The sequence below is a fragment of the Panthera pardus genome, unplaced genomic scaffold (assembly GCF_024362965.1).
Source record: "Panthera pardus isolate Hobbes unplaced genomic scaffold, ASM2436296v1 HiC_scaffold_21, whole genome shotgun sequence".
Lineage (NCBI taxonomy): Eukaryota > Metazoa > Chordata > Mammalia > Carnivora > Felidae > Panthera > Panthera pardus.
In genome coordinates, this window is record NW_026526777.1 from 33,019,292 (window position 1) to 33,038,578 (window position 19,287).

Here is a 19,287-nt window from a genome sequence, read left to right on the forward strand (position 1 = left end):
AAAAACCTACTTGGGATTCTCTCTCTCCCTCTCTATCTGCCCCTCCCCAGCTAGCGCTCTCCGTCTCCCTCTCTCTCTCTCCTCTCTCTCTCTCTCTATATATATTTTTTTGATTCATTTTGATCCATATCCATTTTGATATCTTGTATGCACTCTGAGGTTTTTAGGTTTTGAACATTGGAGGATTTTCTTTTGTTACTGATTTCTAATGTAAATCCCTTGAGACATTTTTTTTTTATAAGACTTGGGTTTTTTTTTTTTTTTTTAGTTTTTAAAGGTTTTTTTTGTTTTTTTTTTATATTTCAGGTATTTATTTAAATTTTAGTTAGTTAACATATAGTGTAATATTAGTTTCAGGAGTACAATTTAGTCATGCATCACTTACATAGAACACCAGTGAGACGTACTTTGAATTATATCAATCCTTTGAGTTTCATTTGATACTTACTTTATTACTGTATTTGTGGTAGGTACATGTTCTTTTGAAATAAATGAATAAATAATCGTCAGTGTTGGATTCACTGCTGCTGCACATGTCAGTTGAATTTTGTTTTCCATGTTAAGTTCATTCATATCTGTGCTGATTTGTGTTTGTTTGTTTTTCTATCAGTTGTCAAAGGAAGTATGTTAAAGTCTCTCCTGCTGTGCATTTAAAAACATTTCTTATTTTAGTTCTGTCAATTTTTGCTTTTGTGTTTTCACGCTGTTCTTCTAGGTACACACAAATTGAAGCATATCAAACCTTGGTGTATTGGCCCCGCCAAACTTTAAGAGAGTCTTCCTTTGTCTATGCCGTGCTTTGTTTTTTCTGGTTTTGCCTGAAGTCTACTTAAGCTGTCCTAGCGCACTTTTGACAAGTATTTACAAGGCATACATTTTTATCATCCTTCAACTTTCAATTTTTTGGTTTCTTACTTTCAATATGTATGTCTTATAAGCAATATATAGTTAATTTTAAAGGCATACTTTTTCAGTCTGACAATCTTTCTCTTTATAGTATTTAGTCTATTTATATATTAATATAAGTACTGATATATTGGGGTTTATAGCTACCATCTTACTGTACTAGATATATATCCTATGTGTTCTGTATTCTTTTCTCTCTCTTTTTTTTTTTTTCTTTTTTTTTTTTTTTTTGCTTTCTTTTGGGTAAATCAATTCTTTTCATATCATTTTACTCTCTACTAGCTTGTTGGTTATAATTTCCTCTTGGCTTCCTTTAAGTGTTATCATAGATATTACATAATTCAACCTGGACTTATTACAATTGCATACAAATTAGTACTTTTACCACTTCTCCAGGACCCAGAACACCTTGACTTGATTTACCCTTCCCACTGTTTGTACTACCGTCACCCATTTCATTCTCCTTACAGTTTAAGTCTCAATGATACTGTGAATATTATGTTGTTCAAAAATACTCTTTAAAATTTGTGTTTTTTCAGTGATTTGTTTCTCATCTTCTCCTGCTTCTCTCTGTTTCTGATTGGGATCATTTTCCATACGCCTGAAAAATATTATTTTTTTATTATTTTCTCAGTTTTTGTTTGTCTGCAAATTTCTTTATTTTCCTTCCCTTTTGAAGAGTTATTTTTGCCAAAGGTAGAAGTCTAGTTTGGTCCTCATTTTTCTTTTAGTGCTGTAAAAGATGTCTTTTTATCCTTTTTTGCCTTTTGTAGTTTTTGTTTGTTAATGTTATTCATAATTGTACTTCTTTGAAACTAAGTTTCTTTTTGTCCTCTGCTGGTCCTGACATTCTTTTCCCCTTTATCTTCAGTGGGTTATTTATGCTGGGCCTGATGTGGGTTTCTTTGAGCATTTCATTCTTCAAGTTGGTAGCACTTCTTGAATCTGTGGCTTGATATTTTTCATAGGTTTTGGAGGTATCTTTTATCTTTTTTTTTTTTGTTTCCATTTGGCTATTTTCTACTGATATATCTTCCAATTCATTAACCCTTTCTTTAGATATGTCCAGTCTGCTTTAAATTCATCTACTAAGCTCTCAATATCTTTGCATTTCTAAAATGTCCACTTTATGCTTTTGTGTGCGGGTAGATTTGAGTTCTCTGATGAAAGTCTTTACCGTAACTTCCATTTCTTCACCATGTTAATCCCACTTATTTCAAGTTCTTGTCTGAAAATTCCATTATCTGGATCATCTGTAGGCCTATTTCTATTTCTAGCCTAATTTCTTGCTATTTTTATTAACAGTTGATTGAATATCAAATATTATTCATGGAAGTTTCTAGTAGCTTGAAGCAACAGTGCCATCTTGTTCCAGAGAATACTCATCTCATCTTCTGGATAATAGTGTAGGGGAAAATGGTCTCAATCTAATTAGAAGTGAAGTTTTTTCCAGGCTTATTTTCAATCCTTTGTTTGCCTCTACTCATAGAATGTAACCCTGCAAGGTTCTTCGCTAAGAATTTTGGTGTTCATACTAAGGTTCCTCCTTCTTGACTGGCTATCATATTACTGGAAGACTACCAACAGTTTAATATAGCTTTCCATACACTTTCTGCTTGGCCCTTTATGCTCTCATTTCACACAAGTCAAGAATAGGCAAATGCTTCAAGGGAAAAACCCATGCCAAGTATCACGTTCATTCTCTGCACCTCCCATTACTCTGGGTCTTGACCCTTTAAGTCCTGGCTGTCATGGCTGACCTAAACTTCCATTTTTTCTATCCTCAACAACACTAGATTCCCAAAAGATCTGCTAGCCCTATGTTTGTTGTTGATCATTTTCGACACAGTCTCTCAGCTCATGCTGAGAATCACTAAATCTCCAAGAGGAAAATGCCCCTAGAATGTTGGATTCTTCTGAATGAGCTTTTACCAGAATCTTAGCACCATGAGTGCTAAACTGACTGGCTTGGGAATTCTCTAATTCCTTGAAATTCTTGCTTTATGTCTTTTCAGATTTTCCATGTTTTAGTATAAGTGCTTGTCTGATATAGGCTATTCTGTCATAGCTGAGAACAGAAGATCCATGAATTAATTTTTAACTTGTTTTAATTAAAATTTCATATTTTGTAGAACAACATTTTAAATTATAGTGCCATTTGACCTGATTTTCAAAGCTATTTTTCAGTGACTACAAAGACTCTCTTAGAGTCTTTCTGATTATCTTTATTCATTTTTATTCTATCTATAGAACTTCTAGCATAACAGCAGATACATAGGGATTCAACAAATATTGAAATCTTGAATAAAGAAGTTTGTTAATGTATTATATGATTCATATGCTCTATTAACAATTCTGGACCTTTAACCTATCTCAGAATCTACTGTTTAGTGCTAGGTCATTCAAGAGGCAAATAAGGACACAAATAACTTCATTTTCTAAAATAAATTGACATTTTTAAAATATCAATATTTTTATTAAGGAAAAAAAATCAAAGAAATTTATCAGGTCTCCTAATAACTTTTTTAAGTTTTTGTTTTGTTTTGTTTTGTTTTAATGCATTAGTGGAAGGACACAATAATATTTTCAATGCTTAGAATTTAAAGCACCTTAATCCAATATTGATATTCCTTAATAACTGGAAATTTAAAAGAGAGAAAACTGTCAGCCACTCTGGATGCCATCAGGTGATAGAGTTTGAATCATTGTTGAGAATCCAGCTTCTTTCTACATTTCAATAATATCTTATCTATCCAACAATCAAACAAATACTTTGTCTCGTGGGGATTTTATTTGAGCTTTCTGAGGAAAAAAAAATAAGAAAAGGAAGCTTACTTGAATAATTGTTAGTAACTCTCAATGCTCTTTATTAAAAAACACCTTTATTTATTTGCTATCTTTGAAAATCTTAATGACATAAAGCTAAGTGACTGGCAGGATATACACTTTTTTCTTTGCCAAATCCAGGACCACAGAGATAAATGGCAGACTGTTTTCTGTGAGCTTTGAACATATTTTCCAACTCAAATATTAATTCTAACTAACTTAGTTGCCACTCAAATGCCTGGGAATTTTAAGGTCATCATGAGTAGGAAGCCACAATGCTTCCTGTTAGTGCCAAGATGTGTCAAGATTATTTTCTTCTTTTTATTTTTCAGAGCCTTGTACGTTATCTTTTGTTGAAATGGAAAATAATAACTTACTCCTGAAATGGAGTTTTGACAACAGACCATATATTTTCCATGGCGAGTATATTGAATTTCTTTGTAGGAGAGATACATATACAGATGAGTCCTCTATTATAGGATCTGAACTCAGAGTGCAATGTGACAGAGGGCAGTTAAAATATCCAAGATGTGTTCCAAAAGAAAGGTAAGAAGAAACTTGTGCCTACAATTAATTATTTTCTTCATGTTGTTATCCAAGAGATTTTTTTTGTTATAAATTTCAGAAATATTAGGTTCTATGACACTCCCACTTTATGGTCATTATAAAGGAAAAAATGATTTTATTTTTTTAAGCCAGGCAAACTCCTAGAAATATTAATTAATTCAACAAACTTTCTGAGTTGTCTGAAGTCAAAGTGTTGTTTGTATTTCATATTTGTGACACTTGGCAACTTGGCAAATCAATTTATATGGGCAATATTTAAATGTGGAAAAATTAACCTATATGTTGAGATGGAAAATCACATTTTCTCCCACCTCTCAGTATAGACCCAAGTATGAGTAATAAAGATGGGGGAAATAAGGGGCACCTGGGTGATTCATGAAGCCTGCTTGGGATTCTCTCTCTCTTTCTCTCTCTCTCTTTCTCTGCCCTTCCCCACTCACATGCCCACTCTCTCTCTCTCAAAATAAATAAACTTAAAAAATATGAGAAACAAAACTGTACAAATCTTTCTATTGATAGAAGAGCATATTAATAACAATGATTAAAATTATGTTATTTTCAGGAACACATTTCTGTGCAAGAGCTTGGAAACACTAAAGTGTTTCCTCATAGGACAACTTAAAAATATATATTTTATACCTTTTTGTTTGTTTTTTTCCTCATTCTTTTCTGGTTTTTATTTGAGTATAGTTGACACACATATAGTTGTAAAATTCTGTGTTTCGGGGATACAACATAATGATTCAGCAACTCTATTGTTATGCTATGCTCACCACAAGTATAGCTACAATCTGTTACCATGAAATGCTATTATAATACCACTGACTGTATAACCTATGCTGTACCTTTTATTACCATAACTTACTTAAACTGGAAGTCTGTATCTCTCACTCACTCCCCTTCTCCCATTTTGTCCATCCCTCCATCCCCTTCCTCTCTAGTGACCGTTTGTTCTCTGTATTTATAGATCTGTTTTTGCTTTTTGAGTTTTTTTTTGTTTTTTAGATTCCACATATAAGTGAAATTATAAGGTATTTGTCTTTCTCTGTCTGACTTATTTAAAGACCCTGAATAGCCAAAGCAATCTTGATAAAGAAGAACAAAAATAGAGGTATCACAATTCTAGATTTCAAAATAAACTACAAAGCTATAGTAATCAAAATAGTATTGTACTGGCACAAAAATAGACATACATAAATGGAACAAGATAGAGAGCCATACTTACATTGTCAATTAATCTACGACAACGGGAGCAAGGATATACAGTGGGGAAAAGAAGTCTTTCAATAAATGGTGCTAGGAAAACTGGACCGCTACCTGCAAGATAATGAAACTAGGCCACTTTCTTACATGATACACACACACACACACAACTCAAAATGAGTGAAAGACCTACATGTGAGACCTGAAACCATAAAGCTCCTAAAAGAAAGAATAGGTAGTAATCTTGTCTTTGGCCTTAACAACATTTTTCTAGGTATGTTTCCGGAGGCAAGAAAAATAAAAGCAAAAGTAAACTATCAGGACTACATCAAAATGAAAACCTTCTGTATAGCAAAGGAAACCATCAACAAAACAAAAAGTCAACCCACTGAAAGGGAGAAAATATTTGCAAATGATATATCAGACAATGGGTTAATATCCAAAATATATGAAGAACTTATACAACTCAACACACACACACACACACACACACACACACACACACACACACAATCCCCCAAATATTCCAATTAAAAAATGGACAGAGGACATTTTTCCAAAGAAGACATACGGATGGCCAACAGACACATGAAAAGACAAAAGACACTCAACATCACTCATCATCAGGGAAAATGCAAATCAAAACTATGAGATATCATCTTCCACTTGTCAGAGTGACTAAAAACAAAAAAGACAAGAAATAACAAGTGTTGTCAAGGATGTGGAGAAAAAGGAACCCTAGGGCCCTGTTGGTGGAAATGTAAATTGATGCAGCAACTATAGAAAACAATGTGGAGGTTCCTGAAAAAATTTAAAAATCAAAATACAATATGATCCAATAATTCCACTTCTGGGTATTTACCCAAAGAAAACAAAAGAAAACAAAAACACTAATTCAAAAAGATATAGGCAACCCTTTGTTTATTGAACCATTATTTACAATAGTCAACATAGGAAAGCAGTCCAAGTGTCCACTGATAAATGAATGGATAAAGAAGATGTGGAATATTATATATATAATAGAGTATTACTCAGCCATGAAAAAGGATGAGATCTTGCCATTTGTGACAACATAAGTAGACCTAGAGAGTATTATGCTAAATGAAATAAGTCAGACAAAGAAAAACAATAACCATATTTTATACTTCTTGATGAATGAAAAATAATTCTGCCTTTAGAAAAATATGTTACAATAATACAATGAAATGATGTAAATGCAAACAATTTTATAGGATCAGGATTTTGACCTTTTAGATGATGCAGTATAAAATGGAAATTATACTTTATGTTCAATTAAGAATATTATAAAAATAACTTATGGCAAAGTGTATGTGTTACTGTCCTAGTCATTGTAAACAATGAACTGTATGAACAACATTAAGACAACTTTTTAGATACTTTGAACACTCTATTAAAAAAACATTCATAAGACACACATGGGTGGAAAACTTTAAAAATAATTTTTAACTATGGTAAAATCAGTGGAGGAAAATTTTATATGTATTTAAGTGTTTTGGATTTCTCATTTCCAAGAGAAAAAGAGGTAAATAACTTAGAAAAAATGTTCAAAATATGGTATTATTGTATCAAATGACATTGAGTGTTTAAAAAGGAATTAATTGCTGGTATGATTTACCAAGTTGGGCAACTTGCTTTCAACAATAGTTAGTTAAAACAGTGACTAATTATATGAAATGTTGAAGGGCTAAGAATGTAATAAATACTTGACCAGAAATGGTGCTTATTTCAAAAATCTCTCTCCTTTTCTGTCTTTCTCATCAAGGATGCTGTCTTATCAAGAACACTTAAGGACATAAAAATGCATGGCAGAGAGAAGAATAGTATATCAACACATCATAAAATATTTTGTAAAACATGATTTTTAGAAGAAAATACAAATCTCTAAGTTTTTACTTGCTTGAGGATTTGAATCTAAATTGTCTATGTTGAACATTTTTTTATTTATAAATAAGCCAGAACATGTTGTTTCCTTTCTAGTTTGAATGATTTGACATGTAACTTAACCTTTATTGAATATTTTCCATCTATTAAAAAGATTGATCTACATGCAAAAATGTTTTTGATACCTATTATCCATTCATTGTGCTATACTGTTGCCTTCAATATATGTGAAAAAATTCACATTTGTCTTTATCATATTCATTAATGTTAGGGTTTTCTGTTACTTTTAATTCAATCTTTACGTCAATATTAAGGAACCAAACACACTAGAGATAAGAAACTATACATCATATAAGAGGATTTACTTTCTTAAATACAGAAGAGACTACCCTTCAGATTTCCTAAATGTAAAGAATTTTAGCAATTAACTATAATATTAGCTACAAGATTAATAATCAAATTGTGAGGTGGTGAACTATCCACATCTTAAAATGTTGCCCAAGGAACATGGCTTAAAAAAGAATAACCCTCTCCATTTTTTTAATATAATTTATTGTCAAGTTGGCTAACATATAGTGTATATGGTGTGCTCTTGGTTTTGGGGGTAGATTCCCGTGATTCATCACTTACATACAATATCCAGTGCTCATCCCAACAAGAACCTTTCCATTTTTATATTTTACACTTGCAATTAATATTTTTAGGTTACGTAATTGTTGGAAGCATGCAGATTATGAAATCAAAAATCTGTCCTGCAAGCAACAAAGCCTGAGAGTGTAGTATTACCAGCATCTTTTGAAGTGTTCAAATGGCCACACTGTCACCTTTCTGTTTGAAGGACAGTTATACTTCCAATGGTTATTACAGTTCATTCAGAAGCACATGTAATCACACTACCCCTGTCAGGACTGGTTGTTGTTACAAGAACAGCACATTTTCTTATCTAGAAGATACTCGGTTCATCGAACTCAAGACCTTCTCAATATGATGACATTCTTTAAACCCTCAAGTTACAATTTTCCACTGGTGTGCTAAGGGATACCTTCTTGTAGTGAAGCCACACTGGACCCAACTCTGTGGATTAAATAAGACTTTGTTCAGTGTTGAACATGTATACTTCAGAACTGTCCTTGAGTCGATAATCATGATTTTAATATTCTGTAGTTGTTTTCCACAGTGGATCCCATAAAATTGAAATTTGATTGAAATTAAATATCAACAGCAAAGTGTTAATCATTTTCAATTAATGCATCAATCAATCCATTAATCAACAATATTGAGCACCTGTTATATCCTAGAAAATAGAAGATTTGCTCAAGGCGGGTAACTCTCTTGGGAATATGTATTCAGTATTGCCATATCTTCTGATTTTTTAATGGTGAGATCTCCTCTGATTTTGATATGTGGAGGGGGATCTAAAAATATTTTGTGAGCAATGTGGCTCATAAGCTGCCAATTTGTCAACTCCAAATGCTGAATAAATGAACATGTGAAAAGTACAACACTGGAAGCATGTATAAAATAAAGTGATGGCATGGAGGAGGTGGTAATTAACTTTTTGGTGGGTGTATAAAGCTTCCTGGGAAAAGCCCAAGGTCTGCAAGGCTAGAGAAGACATCCCAAGTAGAGGAAACGGCACACACAAAGTCAAATATCAAGCACATACCATATGCTAGGCATCATGCTGAGCCCTGTAGATAAAACAGTGAATATGATACGTTGTTTCTACTGATATGGAGCATTGTGCTTTGATGGGAAAGGAAGGTATTAATTAAATCCTTACATGATGACATGTGCCAAGAAAGACATGTCCATGAACACAAGGAGATGCAGCCTAGTCCCAGATGCTCAAGAAAGGCTTCTTTGAGGAAGTGATACATCAGCTGAGACTTGAAGGGAGAAAAGAAATATTTTGAGTAAGGGAGGATCATGCAGAAAACATGTGCAGAGAATACGATGTTTCCAAGAAGATAGTAAATATCCAGTATGGATTGAGTGGAAGGAGTGAAGGAGAGAGGGGAACAAGGTAAACCTGGAGAAACTGGAGTCCCATGATGAAGGTCTTTGTAGGCCAAATCAAAGATTTTGGAAGTCACTGATTGAAATGAGATGTTTCTAGTAATTGCTAAAAAGACACCACTGACTGCCATAAGGAGAGAATGGTCTGAAGGAGGAAAAATGTAGGCATAAGGACAGCCACTTTTAGGGAAAGAATGACATCATCCATGCAAATTATGATAGTAATTTACTGGAGGTTGTTGGGGAAGGTCATCAAAAAGACGAGGCAACCAGTTGACCTGTGAGCTGTGCCCAGCTCCTAATCCCTTCCCCTGTCCTTGGAATATGGGTTCCATTTGCCTTTCCTGCTCCCAGAGGCTACTCCAACGGCATAGACTTGAGAGAGTCTTGTGGTATTAAGAACACCTGCATGGCACACATGACTGAACCTAGTTAAGGCCTCTATATAAACTTCAAGATCTGATGAGCAGGTGCAGAGATCTAGCCCTCTTCCTGATGCCCAAGGCAAACTTCATATGTAAGTTCACTTTGCTTACTAAAACTGCCACCTACCAATCTGGAGCGGGCTGCCTCTTTTTTCAAACTCTGCCCACCCTCTGAGTACGGGGGCCAATTTCAGATTATATGTGGGAGGCACCCAGGAGGGTTGCAAATCAACAGAGGCAGCAGCATGGACGGTACAAGCTAGACTGGAGCAAGAGATGCTTAAGATGTGAAGTCACTATGATGGTGACTGATTAGATGCGGGTGGGGGTGAAGCAGAGAAAAGGTTCAGGAGGACACCTTGGTTTCTGGCTTAAGTGGATGCTAGCCATCTAAGTGTAATCAGAGGAATCAGAGCAAAAAGCAGTGCAAGGGAGTGGGGATTAGCATGAAAAGTTTAGTGTCAAAAATGTAATTTTTGAGGTATTTGTTGGGTAGCCAAGAAGAAATATGAAGGAGACAGTTGATTCTTACAGTCAATGCTGTAGGGAATGACCCACATTCAGAAACAAAAGACTTATTCTCTCAGCTGCTGGATGTTCTCAATTACCAGCGTCCTAAGTCAGTTGCTTCAGCTGAAGAAAATCCTTCCTCCCAAGGTCATAACTCCTTCCAAGGGTGACCTGCCATTGACCACTGACTGGTCAACAGGCATTCTTAAGAAAAGACCCTTCATTCCAACTCAGGACACTTTGAAAGGGACATTCCAGCTTCAGATCTACCCCTAGAGTTGGCAGATATCACTGCTTCCTTCCTTTCCCTTCCATGGGTATGGATCCTAAGAGTATTCCCTAAAAATGCTCTTGGCTGTTAATTTCCAACTCCTAGCCTGGGAACCCAATCTGTGAGAATTATATAAGCCTGATTATCAGAACAGAGCTCTGGGCATAATTTCCAGTTGTCAGTTAGCAGATGTCTGTTAAAACTAAGTTAATAGATGAGTTTTTCAGGGTTAGGTTAGAAGTCGGCCTAGTTTAAGGCTTTGAGGATACCTAAAGCTTAGTGACTTCCTATAGGAAAAGGTATAATGAAGGAAACTGATAAGGAATGGCTGGACTGTTCCAATGAAAACCAGAAGAGTTGAGGGCCGAAAATAGTGTTCGGATATCATTGATTACCTTGAAAGAAACAGTACCATTAAGTGTGAAATGGAGATAGGAACAGGCTGAGGGATAAATCTAAGGTACAAAAAACAGAGACGTGACTGTAGTGAGCTGGGCAGTAAGTGTGACAGTGAAGGGGAGAGAGGTAGGTTGGCCTGGAGGGGGAGGGAGGGATAAAGAAGGGTTTGTTTTTTTAATGGAATGGAAGAAATCAGAGCATGTTTTCATTAAATGGGAATGGGTCAGTAAAGAAGGACAGGTTGGAAAATACTGAGAAAATATTGCATAACAAATTGCAGAGGATTCTTGCAAAAGTGAGAAGAGATGGGACCCAAGACCCAAGTGGAGGGTGGCTCTTGGCTGGGAGGTGATTCATGTCACATAATTTCTGTCTCCTCTGTGAAGGAAGGGAAGTCACTGCTGGGCATGTGGAAGGGATATGTGGGCAGAGAAGTTGAAGGATGGAGGAGACCAGAGAAACTCGGAACAAGTCAGAGGGTGAGGGGATAAGCAAGCACAATCCAACAAGGTGATCTGGCAAGCTGTAACCGTTTCAATGAATGATCACTTCAATGCGATGTGATGTGTGATGTGCTGAGAATAATGTTACCATAATGACCAGTTTGCTTTTTAGAGAGCTTCATGTTGCAAGATTATCTTTAGCATAATGAATATGAAAGCAAACAGTGTTGACATGATTTGCCACCCCTGCAACGTAGGACAGATGAGTCGACGATCAAAGAGTCCCTAACAAGGTGATTGCCCTAGGGTAGCCCACAGTTTAAAAGGGCACTGCCTGGTGGTGCAGAGAGAAACTAATTTTTCAAAGGGAGAAGTTCATAGATATCTCTGTTTCTTCATAATGAGAGATCGAAACCCTAGAGAACATCACACATTAAAACTGAATTCAGGGAGGGGCTCCTGGGCGGCTCAGTTGGTGAAGCGTCTAACTCTTGATTTTGGCTCAGGTCGTGAACTCACGTGCAGATCAGGCTCTGCACGGACAGTGTGGAACCTCTTTGGGATTCTCTCTCTCCCTCTCTCTCTGCCCCTCTCATGCTCTCTCCATCTCTCTCTCTCAAAATAAATAAACTTAAATAAATGAATTCAGGGAAACTTAGCATGATTCCTTTGGAGGAAAAATGGAGAGCATGAGAAATGTAAAAAGTCTAACCGAAACTGAAAAATGGTTTGCCTAATATACTTCTGAAACGTAAACTGAGGACTAATCATTAGACAATATGCAAGGTTTCAACCAACAAGAATTTTAATTTGTTTTTATATGCTTGATTTTTATTTTCTCATGAACTGTTTTACTCTTTTTTTTTTTAATTTTTTTTTAATGTTTATTTATTTTTGAGACAGAGAGAGAGCATGAATGGGGGAGGGGCAGAGAGAGAGGGAGACACAGAATCGGAAGCAGGCTCCAGGCTCTGAGCCATCAGCCCAGAGCCTGACGCGGGGCTCTAACTCACAAACCGTGAGATCATGACCTGAGCTGAAGTCAGACGCTCAACCGACTGAGCCACCCAGGCGCCCCAATGAATTGTTTTACTCTTTAGATACACACCACGTTGTGTTTTATATACTTTAGTCTTTAAATGCATCTTATAAGGCCCGCAGAAGGGAACCCATGGTAGGGCAGTAGCACAGTGGGAGACCGCCCGTCATGATTTGGTCTTCGTTCCTGTTACTCCTGGAGGCCAGGAGCCCCGCAAGCATTGAGAACCAGGCACCCCGCAGACCCCCCTGTGCTATGCCACAGCTGTGACAGCCTATTCAGAACTTACCCATCTCAGGTTCCTTAGTGCAGGAGCGCACCCGTGTTTGGTGATATGGGTGCACATTGGAGGACCCAGTAGCACTCCCCAGAGGCCCAACACTGATGTGACCAGTCTCCTGTCTTTTCCTTCCACCTCCAACACGAAGCATTCAAAAAAAAAAAAAAAAAAAAGGAAAAAGGAGAAAATAAAGACTTGTTTTTTCTATATGCCATTTATTGGAAGAAAACTTCAAATCATTCCTTAAAGAGTTTATTTATTTATTTTGAGAGAGAGAGAGAGAGAGAGAGAGAGAGAGAGAATCCCAAGCAGACCCTACACTGTCAGCACAGAGTCGGACGCCGGGGCTCAAACTCACAAACCGTGAGATCGTGACCTGAGCCAAAGTCAAGAGTCTAGTGCTCAACCAGCTGAGCCACCCATGCGCCCCCTAAGACTTTCAATTTTGCTTGGTATATGATAGACCTATCCCCATATCAACACACATGGATTGATCTCATTTGTTATAAGATCTAAATAGTATTTCAAGAGCTGGAGGTAACATAATTTATTTAATTAATCTCTCATTAACGGACTTTTCAATTGTTTTTATCTTCCTCACTTCCTTTCTACCTTCCTTCTGTTTTTTTCTTCCTTAATTCCTTCCTTCATAGGTTACGGGTGGAAATCAAATAATATAATTTAAAGCAGAAGTGAAATAGAATTCTAAATATATTTAAAAGAACAAATATAAATGCCAAGAAAGATCTTAACATGAAATAAAATCAGGTGATGGAGGAAAAGGAGGGAAGAAGCGAAAGGAAAAGATTGTAAGCTAATTTTATTGTTTCTCACGATAGAGACCAACAGACATTGTCTGAAGCTTGTGGAAGTAACTAGAAGCAGGAAGTATGTCAGACAGGCAGTAAGAAGGCAAGGAAGTAAATTTTTTAGCTTAAAATACTTCAAGTGAACAAAATATAAGTAACGAATATAGAACACTCTAACAAGCGGTCAATAAGGTATATCTTATAAATTTATGTTAATTTTGTACCTAAATAACAGTGAATGTGAAGCAGTCATGAATACTGGTCACATACATTAGGCCATAAAAAATTCTAATTAAATTCCAAATAGACTAATATAAGCAAAATTCTCTGGTTATATGCAATACATTTACAACTTAAGCAAAATAAAAGGGGCCGTTCTCCTAAGGATGTACAAACTTTCTATTCGACAGGTTGGGTTTAAATGGAAATATGAACTAAAACTGCCGAATTTCTAGAAAACATGAAAACATTACCTATCGGACTTTATGGGCTATAGATAAAACAATGCTCAGAGAAAATATCAGCTTAAATATATATATCAATTAATGTTTTTAAAAATGGACTAAACAGCCAAATCTAAAAGCTGGAGGAAGAACAATAAATAAAATTTTAAAAAGAAGACATTAACACAAGGAAATACAAACCTTAATAAAATAGGAAACATACAGACAATAAGTAAATAAAAATTGAGCTTTTAAAAAAAGTAGCCAAAGAGAAAAATGAATAGAGAGATAATAAAGCACAAATATAAATAACAAGAAATGATATGGAGTAAATAATGCCTCAACTCACTGCAAATCAACTTCTTACCCCATTATTCAGTTTATTCTAATCTGGAAAATTCAGGGAACACATGTACATCTCAGCCTTAATTTTTTTTAATTGACTCATAGCAGACATACAATGTTACATTAGTTTCAGGTATACAACACAGTGATTGGAAAAATCTATACATTATGCTATGCCCACCACAAATATAGCTCCCATCTGTCACCATAACAACGCTATTACAATACCATTGACTATATTACCTATGCTATGCCTTTTATCCCCATGATTTATTCATTCCATGACTGGAAGTCTATACCTCCCACTCCCCTCCACCCATTTTGCCCATCTCCCCACCATCCTCCCCTCTGGCAACTGTTTGTTTTCTGTATTTGAAGGTCTGTTTCTGCCTTTTGTTTCTTTGTGTTTTAGATTCCACATGTAAATGAAATCATATGGTGTTTGCCTTTCTCTGTCTGACTTATTTCACTTAACATAATACCATCTAGGCCCTAGAACTATATAAGACACATATACATATACCACATCTTGTTTATCCATTCATCGATCAATGGACGCTTGGGTTCCTTCCATATTCCTTATCTTGGGTATTGAAAATGATACTGCAATAAACATAAGGATGTAAATATCTTTTCAAATTAGGTTTCCTGTTTGGGCAAATATCCGGAATTGGAACTACTGGATCATATGGTATTCCTATTTTTAATTTTTTGGGTAAACTGCATATTGTTTTCTACAGTGGCACCGTTAAGTATGATGTTAGCTATGGGTTTTTCATATATAGCCCTTATTATTTTGAGATAGATTCCTCTAAGTCCACTTTGTGGAGAGTTTTTATCATAAACAGATGTAGAATTGTATCAAATGCTTAGTCTTTATCTATTGAGATAAACATATGATTTTTATCCTTTGTGTTGTTGATACAGTGTATCAAGTTGATTTGCCAATATTTAACCATCCTTACATCCCCAGAATAAATCCCACCTGATTGTGCTGAATGATTTGTTGATATATTGTTCAACGTGATTTACTAATATTTTGGTGAGGATTTTGCATCTATGTTTATCAGGGATATTGACCTGTAATTTTCTCCTTTTTTAGTGTCCTTGACTTTGGTATCAGGGTAATGCTGGCCTCATAAAATGTAGTTGGAAGCTTTTTTCCTCTTCTGTTGTGGAATACTCTGAGGAGAATAGGTATTAACTCTTTTGTAGAATTCGAGTATGAATCTATCTGGTCCTGGGCTTTTGTTTGTTGGGAGCTTTTTGATTACTGATTCAATTGCGTTACTAATAATTGATTTTTTATTTCTTCTGATTCACTTTGGAAGATTGTATGTTTCTGGGAATGTATCCATTTCTTCAAGGTTGTCCAATGTGCTGGCATGTAATTCCCCATAATAGTCTCTTAAAATCCTTTGTGGTGTCAGTTGTTACTTTTCTTCTTTTGTTTCTGATTTTATTTATTTTTTTCCTCTTTTTTTTTCTTGATGTGTATGGCTAAGGCTTATCAATTTTGTTTATCTTTTCAAAGAACTGGCTCCCTGGTTTCATTGATCTTATCTCTTCTTTCTTTCTTTCTTTCTTTCTTTCTTTCTTTCTTTCTTTCTTCCTTCCTTCCTTCCTTGTTCTCTTTCTTTCTTTCTTTCTATCTTCCTCTTTCTTTCTTTCTTTGTTTTTCTTTCTTCCTCTTTCTTTCTTCCTTTCTTTTTCTTTCTTCCTCTTTCTTTCTTTCTTTCTTTCTATCTTCCTCTTTCTTTCTTTCTTTCTTTCTTTCTTTATCTTTCTTTCTTTCTTTCTTTCTTTGTTTCTCTTTCTTTCTTCCTCTTTCTTTCTTCCTCTTTCTTTCTTTCTTTCTCTTTCTTTCTTTCTTTCTCTTTCTTTCTTTCTTTCTTTCTTCCTCTTTCTTTCTTCCTTTCTTCTTTCTTTCTTTCTTTCTTTCTTTCTTTGTTTCTCTTTCTTTCTTCCTCTTTCTTTCTTCCTTTCTTTTTCTTTCTTTCTCTTTCTTTCTTTCTTTCTTTCTTCCTCTTTCTTTCTTTCTTCCTCTTTCTTTCTTTCTCTTTCTTTCTTTCTTCCTGTTTCTTTCTTTCTTCCTTTCTTCTTTCTTTCTTTCTTTCTTTGTTTCTCTTTCTTTCTTCCTTTCTTCTTTCTTTCATTCTTTCTTTCTTTCTTCCTCTTTCTTTCTTTCTTTCTTTCTTTCTTTCTTTCTTTCTCTTTCTTTCTTTCTTTCTTTCCTATTTCATTTGTTTCTACTTTTATCTTTATTATTTCCTTCCTTCTGCTAACCTTGGGCTTTGTTTGTTGTTCTTTTTCTAGTTCCTTTAGGTGTAAGTTTAAATTGTTTATTAGATTTTTCTTGTTTCTTGAGGTAAGTCTATATCACTAAAGATTTCCCTTTCAGAACTGCTTTTTTGCATCCCAAAGATTTTAGACTGTTGTGTGTTCATTTTCATTGGTCTCTGTGTATTTTTTTTTTTATTTCCTCTTTGATTTCTTCATTGACTTATTGGCTGTTTAGTAGCATGGTGTTTAGCTTCCATGTGTTTGTATTTTTTTTCCAGCTTTTTCCTTGTGATTCATTTCTAGTTCTACACCATTGTGGTGAGAAAAGATACATGATATGATTTTCATCCTCTTAAGTTTATTGAGACTTGTTTTGTTGCTTAACATCTGATCTGTCTTTGAGATGACTCCATGTGCACTTGAAAAGACTGTATATTGTGTTGTTTTTAGGTGGATGTTCTGTATATGTGTTAAGTCCCTCTGGTCTAATGTGCTGTTCAAAGACACAGTTTCCTGTGTCTTTGATTTTCTGCCTGGATTATCTATCCATTGATGTAGTGGGGTGTTGAAGTCCCAGACTACAGCCATATTGTCAATTTCTCCCTTTATTTCTGTTAATATTTGCCTTATGTATTTAGATGCTGCAATGTTGGATGTATAGATATTTATAATTGTTATATCCTTTTGTGGATTGACCCCTTTATCATTATGTAATGCTTTTCTTTGTCTCTTATTATAACCTTTGTTTTAAAGTCTTTTGTCTAATATAAGTATTGCTACCATGGCTTTTTTTTTTCCTTCTATTTGCCTACTGTATCTTTTTCTATCCTTTCACTTTTACTCTGTGTGTTTTTAGGTCTGAAGTAAGTCTCTCACAGCAGCACAGAGATGGCTCTTGTTTACCTGTTCCATCACCCTATGTCTTTGATTGGAATATTCAGAGCATTTACATTTAAAGTAATTCTTGATAGGTATTGGGGCACCTGGGTGGCTCAGTTGGTTGAGTGTCTGACTTCAGCTCAAGTCATGACCTCACAGCTCTTGAGTTCAAGCCCCGCATCCAGCTCTGTGCTGACAACTCAGAGCTTAGAGCCTGCTTCAGATTCTGTGTCTCCCTCTCTCTGCCCCTCTACTGGTCATGCTCTGTCTCTCTCAAAAATAAATAAACATCAATAAAGTAAATATTGATAGGTATGTACTTATTTTCATTTTCTTAACTATTTTCTGGTTGCCTTTGTAGTTCTCTATTCTTTTCTTCTTCTCCTTCCACTTCCCCTTGCCCCTTCCACTCCTCCTCCTCCTCCTCCTCCTCCTCCTTCTCCTCCTCTTCCTCCTTCTCCTCCTCTTCTTCCTCCCCCTCTTCCTTCCCCCTTCTCTTTCTTTCTTTCTTTCTTTCTTTCTTTCTTTCTTTCTTTCTTCTCTTTTTCCTCATGAGTGATGACTTTCTGTGTTGTTATCCTTGACTTTATTTCTCTTTATATTTTGTGTATCTATTATAGGTTTGGGGTTTGTGGTGTCCATGAGGGTCAAATATATGATCCTAGGTATGTAACAGTCTGTTACATACTTATATACTGTTAAGTTGATAGTTTAGTTTGAACTCATTCTAAAAGAACTTCTTTTTTACTCTCTCCTCCATGTTTTATATAAGTGTAGTTATATTTTATATAATTTTAAAGTAATTTTCTTACCTCTGATTATGGCCTTTACGTTTGCACTTAAGGAAGTCCTTTTAATATTTCTGGTAGAAAAAGTTTAGTGGCGATTAAATCCTTTCACTTTGGTTTCTCTGGGAAGCTCTGTTTCTCCTTTAATTCTGAGTGATAGCCTTGCTGGGTATCATATTCTTGGTTGTAATTTTTTCCCTTTCACCTCTTTGACTATATCATGCCTCTCCTTTCTGACCTACAAAGGTTTTCTGCTAAAAAATCGGCTGATATCTTATGAGGCTTCTCTTGTATGTGATTTTTTTGCTTCTATTTCGCTGTTTTCAAAATTCTCTTTTTATTGTTAACCTGTGACATTTTAATTATTATGTGTTGTGGTGTGGACCTCCTTGGGTTCATCTTGTTTTGAATTCTCTGTGCCCCCTAAACCTGGATGTCTGTTTCCTTCCCCAGGTTAGGAAAGTTTTCAGCTAGTATTTCTTCAAATGAATTTTCTGCCTCCTTTACTCTCCCTCTTCTCTTTCTGGTACTCTTGCAACACAAATGTTTGTTCACTTGATGTTGTCCAAGAGATCCTTTAACATAACCCCATTTTCTGAAATTCTTTTCTTTTTGTTATTCAGATTGAGTGCTTTCTATTACCCTGTCTTCTAGATTGTTGATACGTTCTTCTGCATTTGTTCCTCTACTATTGATTCTCTCCAGTGTGTTTTTCATTTCAATTGTTGCATTTTTCAACTCTGATTAATTCTTTTTTATCTCTCTGCTGAAGGCCTCACTAAGATCTTGCAGTCTTTTCTCCAGGCTGGTGAGCATCTTTACCATCATTACTTTAAAATCCTTGTCAGGCATACTGCTTATCTCTGTTTTGCTTAGTTCTTTTCCCAGGTTTTTGTCTTGTTCTTTTGTTGGGGGCATATTCCTCTATCTCCCCATTTTACCTGACTTTC

At 35.4% G+C, this 19,287-nt stretch overlaps 1 protein-coding gene across 3 annotated transcripts in view; it reads left to right on the forward strand.

Moving 5' to 3' along the window:
- F13B (coagulation factor XIII B chain) overlaps positions 1 to 8,943 on the forward strand; it is a 33,270-nt gene extending 24,327 nt beyond the window's left edge. For all 3 annotated transcript variants that reach the window (XM_019430474.2, XM_019430478.2, XM_019430471.2), the window contains 2 exons: positions 4,065 to 4,278; positions 7,286 to 8,943. In XM_019430474.2, coding sequence (XP_019286019.2) covers positions 4,065 to 4,278; positions 7,286 to 7,319 — 248 coding nt within the window. In that variant the 3' untranslated portion in view covers positions 7,320 to 8,943. The remainder of the gene's footprint in view (positions 1 to 4,064; positions 4,279 to 7,285) is intronic.
- The last annotated feature ends 10,344 nt before the right edge of the window (positions 8,944 to 19,287 follow it).